This window comes from Ctenopharyngodon idella, chromosome 17 (assembly GCF_019924925.1).
Source record: "Ctenopharyngodon idella isolate HZGC_01 chromosome 17, HZGC01, whole genome shotgun sequence".
Taxonomy (NCBI): Eukaryota; Metazoa; Chordata; class Actinopteri; order Cypriniformes; family Xenocyprididae; genus Ctenopharyngodon; species Ctenopharyngodon idella.
This window is the reverse complement of record NC_067236.1, coordinates 3,421,975-3,430,297: the sequence shown is the minus strand read 5'-3', so window position 1 is coordinate 3,430,297 and position 8,323 is coordinate 3,421,975. Positions and strand designations below refer to the sequence as shown.

Genomic DNA, 8,323 nt, shown 5'->3' with positions numbered 1-8,323 from the left:
TGTTTAGAAAATTAACAGAAATATTTGTAGCTTTTTTAAAGGCTTTTATTTTGACAGCTTTATTTTGAAGGTAAAAAGCGTGACCCGGAAATAGTCTATAACTTGCTTTCCCGTGTTGGAAGTGTTAGTAAAGCAAATTCACGTTTTATTTTCGTGGTGTTTTAGTCGAAATAGGGAAAATGAACCGAAAAGATGATTATGATTCATATGAGATTGAAGAGCCAAGTGACGAGGAAGGAGCCGCAAGCAGGTACATAACAGAAACATTCATTTAAATATCTGTATTTAACTCTTATGTACACACATGTAAACAAACATGTGAAAATCATCAACTGAAATTATATATATATATATATATAATAATTATATGTTAGTAAAGTACATTGGTATTAGTATATGTGGTTATTTGGTCGAATGGCTACCTCCTTTCAGTCGGATATTGTGTAAACATGAACACCACTCTATTAAGTGCTTTTAATAGAGATCAGATTGAGAGACCGATCAGTAATTCAGTGGTTTCTGCTTGTTTTTCTCAGTTCTGAGGATGAGCTGGATATTCTCCTCAACGGGACCCCGGATCAGAAGAAGAAGCTGATCAGAGAGTATCTGACAGGGGAGAGCGAGTCCTCCAGTGGAGATGAGTTTGAGAAGGAGATGGAGGCAGAGCTCAGCAGCACCATGAAGAGCCTGGAGTGCAGCTGGGCAGCATCTTCAACGCAAGGTTTCACAAACAAGCATGCATTTTGTAATTTAAATATAACAATTACAACAGTAAATTAATTCAAATTTTATTTAAGTTGTAGGTCAAACATCTGGGACCAGTGACAGCGCTTCCACAGCAAACAAACCACCGATTCAGGAGTATGACAGCATTTACTTTGACTCCGACTCTGATGAAGATGACAAAGCTGGTAATTATTAAAAAAGGAAAAAAAAAATGTTTTATTATTATTCACCTATTATACAACAAGAATAACCATTGTTTACATTACTTAATCATTAAGTTTTCAGATCACTAATTACAAAAGAATATTTTCCTCTTAAAATAAATGTTTTATTCTAGAGGTTTTCAAAAATGGACACTATCAAAGTTACTAGAAATTTTTTTTTAATGTCCTTTGTTACCTAAATGAACGACGTTCACTTAAAAACAATTAAAGTGTTAGTTCACCCAAATATTTATGCATGTGTAATTGTAATATTTTGATTATAGGTCATTTTTATTTAAACAAATGTAGATTTATTAAGGTTGCTCCAAGTTTTGTGAAAGTTTTATTTCAGTCCTTAAAGCAGTTGAAAAAGAGGAATGCCTTAAAATCTAGGAATTGTTGGATTTCAAATAAAGTAACTAAGTAATGAGCTGTTTTATGGATGGTAACTAATATTATTACTGAAATTTTACTAGTAATTAGTTACACTATTAGTTACTAGTTACTGCCCACCACTGTTTAAAAGTAATGTAACTTGCAGTACATATTGATTAATCCCCTTAGGTTTAATTTATGCTTATATATATACACACATACAGTGGGTATGGAAAGTATTAAGACCCCCTTAAATTTTTCACTCTTTGTTATATTGCAGCCATTTGCTAAAATCATTTAAGTTCATTTTTTTTTCCTCATTAATGTACACACAGCACCCCATATTGACAGAAAAACAGAATTGTTGACATTTTTGCAGATTTATTAAAAAAGAAAAACTGAAATATCACATGGTCCTAAGTATTCATATATATATACATATACACACATATACACACACTATATTGCCAAAAGTTTTGGGATGCCTGCCTTTATGTGCACATGAACTTTAATGACATCCCATTCTTAATCTGTATGGTTTAATATGGAGTTGGCCCACGCTTTACAGGTATAACAGCCTCAACTCTTCTGGAAAGGCTTTTTACAAGGTTTAGGAGTGTGTTTATGGGAATTTGTGACCATTCTTCTAGAAGCGTATTTGTGAGGTCAGGCACTGATGTTGGACGAGAAGGCCTGGCTCACAGGCTCCACTTTAATTCATCCCAAAGGTGTTCTGTGGGGTTGAAGTCAGGACTCTGTGCAGGCCAGTCAAGTTCCTCCACACCAAACTCGCTTATCCATGTCTTTATGGACCTTGCTTTGTGCACTGGTGCACAGTCATGTTGGAAAAGGAAGGGGCCATCCCCAAACTGTTCCCACAAAGTTGGAAGCATGAAATTGTCCAAAATGTCTTGGTATGCTGAAGCATTAAGAGTTCCTTTCACTGGAACTAAGGGGCCAAGCCCAACCCCTGAAAAACAACCCCACACCATAATCCCCCCTCCACCAAAGTTTACACTTGGCACAATGCAGTCAGGCAAGTACCGTTCTCCTGGTAACCGCCAAACCCAGACTCGTCCATCGGATTGCCAGACAGAGAAGGGTGATTCATCACTCCAGAGAACACTTCTCTAGAGTCCAGTGGTATGATGGTCCACTTTACACCACAGCATCCGATGCTTTGCATTACACTTGGTGATGTAAGGCTTGGATGCAGCTGCTCGGCCTTGGAAACCCATTCCATGAAGCTCTCTACACACTGTTCTTGAACTAATCTGAAGGCCACATGAAGTTTGGAGGTCAGTAGCTATTGACTCTGCAGAAAGTTGGCGACTTCTGCGCACTGTGTGCCTCAGCATGCACTGACCCTGCTCTGTGATTTTACGTGGCCTACCACTTTGTGGCTAAGTTGCTGTTGTTCCCAATTGCTTCCACTTTATGATACCACTAACAGTTGACCGTGGAATATTTAGTGGTGAGGAAATTTCACGAATGGACTTATTGAACAGGTGGCAACCTATCACGGTACCACGCTTGAATTCAGTGAGCTCCTGAGAGCGACCCATTCTTTCACAAATGTTTGTAGAAGCAGTCTGTATGCCTAGGTGCTTGATTTTATACACCTGTGGCCAAGGAAGTGATTGGAACGCCTGAATTCAATAATTTGGAGGGGTGTCCCAATACTTTTGGCAATATAGTGTGTGTGTGTGTGTGTGTGTGTGTGTGTGTATATATATGTGTATATATATATATATATATATATATATATATAATATATTTTCTCTCATTCAATTTAGACTGCTTGGATTTATTGTGTTTGTGTTTAACAATGATAATGCCTGTTTGTTGTTTAAAGAGGTTTAATAAAGGTAAAAAAAAAAAATATGGTCCCCTGTAATAGGCAGCTCTCAGGGTCTGAGGAGGAAGCAGCGCTCTATACTCACAAATGATGAGCTGTTATACGACCCAGATGAGGATGATCGGGACCAGGCTTGGGTGGATGCAAAAAGAAAATCGTGAGTTTTACTCGCTAAAAATTGTTATGGCAAATGTTTGGGATGTTCAGTGCTTATTTACATTTTTGATACAGATACAGACATCAGAGACGATTGCCCCCGTCAGCAAACAGAAAAAACAAAGCCCAGGCTCTTCCAAGCAGTGATGCCGTCCTCAACTGTCCCGCCTGTATGACCACCCTGTGCCTGGACTGTCAGAGGTACGGCCACTTTCATTTCATATTGCACTGTGAGCATCTGTGAAGATTATTTTATATTATTTCACAACTATCACAGAAGAATCAATAAAAGATTTTTTAACCCGCAGGCATGAGAAATACCGGACACAGTACAGAGCAATGTTTGTGATGAACTGCACTGTCAACAAAGAGGAAGTGCTGCGCTATAAAACCACCAATAAGAGAAAGGAGAAGCGGCACAGAAAGAAAGCCCGTCAGGAGTCCACATCCACATCAGCAGAGGCTGAAATGGAGTCAGATGCTGGTCTGACTGATGCACGTTTGGCAGGAATGAATGAAGAAGAGATTTATCACCCGGTCAAGTGCACAGAATGCTCCACTGAAGTGGCTGTGTATGATAAAGATGAGGTGTACCATTTCTTCAACACGCTAGCAAGTTACTGCTAAGGACATTTACTTTCGTCCCGTGTGAGACATAAGGCCACATTTACTGGACTGGATATCCCAAACCACAGATTTTGTTTGGTTTGATGTAGTGCATCACCAGGCAACTTTACTGTAAAGCGATTATAGAGAAAGATATCATTTTTTTGCGGGTAAATGTGGTTAGACGTGATTTTATTTATAGGGTTTTTATTTGATTTATATGTTGTAAATTGTAAACACTTCATGTAAACTACATTTCATATTTCCATAAAAGTTGTTCTATTGCACCCTTTTATTAAGTTGTATTTTTATACACAGTAGAGGGCATGAAATTGGTTCAAATTAAACAGAAGTTAAATATATGACTTGAACATGTTTTTAATCTTTTTACATGGCTGAAGAAGCATTTAGGTAAGCATTCAAATAAATGTTTTTATCTTGATTATATGGAAAATTAAATTCCTAAAAATATGACGGCATCTTATATATATATAAAAAAAGGTTTACCTTTTCACGGGTGCGTGTTAACTCGCTCTCTTTTATGTGTGTATGGAGACTTTTATTTTGTTACTCTGTAAACATTTTTTTTCCAGCACACGACTTTAATTTTGTTACGATCTGGACCGGAAGGGAGCGGTGGGACCAATACGAGCCGAGTGAGAACATGGCGTTAGGAGATGCCTGGAAACAATTATCGTGGTTTTATTACCAATATTTGCTCGTAACAGCTCTGTATATGTTGGAGCCTTGGGAGAGAACTATCTTCAGTATCCTTTTTCCATAAAATATAGAGTTTTATATGTGTAATGGACAAAATTTGAGGAGAGTTCTTACCTCTACGCAAGGTATCAGGTTGTTTCCTTACTATTCAAGTGTGTCGTGTAACTTACTTGTGTCGTACGATTAACTAATTCGTTGAAGTAAAGAGATGATTTTAATATATTATAAAAGTATTTGATGTATATTCATTAGCGAATAATATTGACTACAATTAAATTCATCTGACTTTTCATACATTTACTCAAATATAATTTTCAAGAGGAATCATGTGTTGCATAAGCAGATGATATAAATTTACGATCAGCAGACTAACCTTCTAGAATAGAGGAAGTTGTAAACGTACTTCTTGTGGGTGTGACGTTTCACTTTTAAATTACTGACATAACATGACCTGATTTTAAGGTCTCAATTCTGGAACACGTGAGCTTACATTTTAATGTAACCAGTTTCATTTGCTACACCTTTTCTGTAATGAGAAATGTTTTCATGTGGTCGTGTGAGGAATGTCAGCTGACACTTTTAGTTAGAGCGCTGTTTTAATGCTATGTTTGCACATTACTGATATTTCTTACAATAAGTACTAGTCAAAAGCTTGGACACACTTAACTGAGCTTGTTTCTCATCAAGTTTATATTTAAATGTATTATGTAGACTAATATAAATTGTGCCTGTGTATTTAAAAAGCCCAATGGGTCATATATATAAAAGCAGGTAACATTTTGTAATTGTTTGTAATGTCATTGCTCCATTTTAAAGCAAATAACCTCTAGTTTGTGTACTGTAAGTTGATTTGGGTGCTAAATGCCAAACATATATTAACAAATGTAACGTCAGTCATGTTTTCCTTCTGCAGAATAGTTTCCTTAATAAGAATACCAGATTCTCTCCTGATCACAGTGGCAGCTATGGCCGTATACACTGGTTATGTGTTCATGCCCCAACACATAATGGCGATATTACACTATTTTGAAGTGGTCCAATGACGTAATCTCCAGTAATCATCAGGATGCTCGCCACCTCCCCCTGGTGGCCGGAAAACGAACTGCTCTAGAACTGTTCACCACGATGTGATGTCTGTGATTACTTCAAACAAGGACTTGTGTGTGTTGGAGACCAACATTGAGGAGTGTGATAAAGGCGTGTGTAATTATGTGTGTGTGGCCGTGTAGCCTCATATAAGAGCACAGTCTGCAACTGCAAAAGCACACACTGCCCTGTCTATAAATGTACCCTTTTATATGTATATTGACTTTTTTTTTTTAAAGCTTTAGTTCTGTTTCATGGCAATGGTTTATTCAGATAACTATTTTTTATATAAATGTGTATATTTAATTGTATACATGTTTGTAAAGTTTCATAGAGATTTATTTTGGCTGAACTTAAATGTTTTGGTTTGCCATCGAGGACTGATTAATTATTGATACTGTCACCAACGGAAATCTATTTTTATCAGACCCTTGCGAGTCATGCGATTAAATCATTACCTACACTGATGTATGATGTCATTGTTGACACTTTACAACTGGTCGCTCAGGTTATAAACCGGAGAGGGGGAAACGCTTAAATAAATCCTTTCTTTAATTGACTTGGGACACTTATTCAGCATGTTTCAGAGTGAGAAAAAGTGTTTTACTTTGTGCGGAATTTTAAATTTATTTTTCATTTTAAAACTTTTTTCTAATTCGGATGTTTATTTTTTTCTGTTATATCCAAAGTTTTGATGCCTTTGACTGTAAATTTGTATATATTTGATCAGTAGATGAACATAACATGCTAATGCTGTCGCTCACAGCTACCATATTATCATACCTGTGAGGTCATTAGTTATGAAATACAACACTAGTTATGAAATACAAATTGTATTAAAAGATTGAATTGAACATTATTTATTTTAACCATTTCTGACTCATCAGATGATCATCATAGTTTTGTAATAAAGATTTAACCCATATCAAAATGTTCCAGTTGTGCTTTAAATACTTTCCCAAACTAAAATATTTAGTAAATATTTTTTTGCTTTTACTAAGTGTTAAAGCAATGAAAGTTATTCGAGAAACAGTATACACCGATCAGGCATAACATTATGACCACTGACAGGTGCAGTGAATAACACTGATTATCTCTTCATCACGGCACCTGTTAGTGGGTGGAATATATTAGGCAGCAAGTGAACATTTTGTCCTCAGAGTTGTGTTAGAAGCCGGAAAAATGGGTAAGCGTAATGATTTGAGAGATTTTGACAAGGGCCAAATTGTGATGGTTAGACGACTGGGTCAGAGCATCTCCAAAACTGCAGCTCTTGTGGGGTGTTCCTGGTCTGCAGTGGTCAGTATCTATCAAAAGTGGTCCAAGGAAGGAGCAGTGGTGAACCAGCAACAGGGTCATGGGCGGCCAAGGCTCATTGATGCACGTGGGGAGCGAAGGCTGGCCTGTGTGGTCCGATCCAACAGACGAGCTGCTGTAGCTTAAATTGCTCAAAAAGTTAATGCTGGTTCTGATAGAAAGGTGACCAGTCAGGGTGCCCATGCTGACCCCTGTCCACTGCCGAAAGCGGCAACAGTGGGCAAGTGAGCATCAGAACTGGACCACGGAGTAATGGAAGAAGGTGGCCTGATCTGATGAATCACGTTTTCTTTTACATCACATGGATGGCCGGGTACATGTTTTGCCATGTATGTTTCGTTTACCTGAGGAACACATGGCACCAGGATGCACTATGGGAAGAAGGAAAGCCGGCAGAGGCAGTGTGATGCTTTGAGCAATGTTCTGCTGGGAAACCTTGGGTCCTGCCATCCATGTGGATGTTGCTTTGACACGTACCACCTACCTAAGCACTGTTGCAGACCATGTACACCCTTTCAGTATTCCCTGGTGGCCTCTTTCAGCAGGATAATGCGCCCTGCCACAAAGCAAAAATGGTTCCGGAATGGTTTGAGGAGCACAACGACGAGTTTGAGGTGTTGACTTGGCCTCCAAATTCCCCAGATCTCAATCCAATCGAGCATCTGTGGGATGTGCTGAACAAACAAGTCCGATCCATGGAGGCTCCACCTGGCAACTTCCAGGACTTAAAGGATCTGTTGCTAACATCTTGGTGCCAGATACCACAGCACACCTTCAGGGGTCTAGTGGAGACCATACCTCAACAGGTCAGGGCTGTTTTGGCAGCAAAAGGGGGACCAACACAATATTAGGAAGGTGGTCATAATGTTATGCCTGATCGGTGTATTTTTAAGCATTACAAGGCCAATTGTAATACTGAATTAAAAAGTCTATTTTAAAAAAAGCTCTGTCAGTGTCATTTTTAAAGGGTTTTTACTATTGGCAAATATAAAAAATTTGTTATGCCAAATGGCTGTTAAAATTATTCCTATTTTCTCCAACTTGATAGATGTATGCTCTAAATATTTTAAATATTATATATGAGCTGGTACAGCATGATCCAATGCTTTGAGACTACGTGTCTCAGCATGTCAAACCACATTTCAATAGGGGGAAAACATTTATCAGTTGTGTAGAGTAGATATGGATGTGTTAACACAACTTTAGCTAACCTACAGTACACATTACAGTTTTTCTTTCATACACTTTTTTTTTTTTTTTTTTTTTTTTTTTTTTT

The 8,323-nt window shown here is 37.8% G+C and overlaps 2 protein-coding genes across 3 annotated transcripts; both read left to right on the top strand.

Moving 5' to 3' along the window:
* The first annotated feature begins 65 nt into the window (after positions 1-65).
* Positions 66-6,289, top strand: eapp (e2f-associated phosphoprotein). Of its 2 annotated transcripts, none has more exons than XM_051867670.1 (7): positions 66-250; positions 537-721; positions 804-911; positions 3,205-3,319; positions 3,394-3,519; positions 3,627-4,769; positions 5,558-6,289. In XM_051867670.1, the coding sequence occupies exons 1-6, from the start codon at positions 180-182 to the stop codon at positions 3,943-3,945; spliced, it is 924 nt and encodes a 307-aa protein (XP_051723630.1). In that variant the 5' UTR covers positions 66-179; the 3' UTR covers positions 3,946-4,769; positions 5,558-6,289. The 2 variants fall into 2 exon arrangements, with proteins under 2 accessions (XP_051723630.1, XP_051723629.1); XM_051867669.1 differs by having other exon boundaries at positions 798-911.
* On the top strand, positions 4,466-6,289 carry sptssa (serine palmitoyltransferase, small subunit A). Its single transcript, XM_051867671.1, has 2 exons — positions 4,466-4,691; positions 5,584-6,289. Exons 1-2 carry the CDS (start codon positions 4,466-4,468, stop codon positions 5,685-5,687), a joined length of 330 nt encoding a protein of 109 aa, XP_051723631.1. The 3' UTR covers positions 5,688-6,289.
* Positions 6,290-8,323: the final 2,034 nt, after the last annotated feature.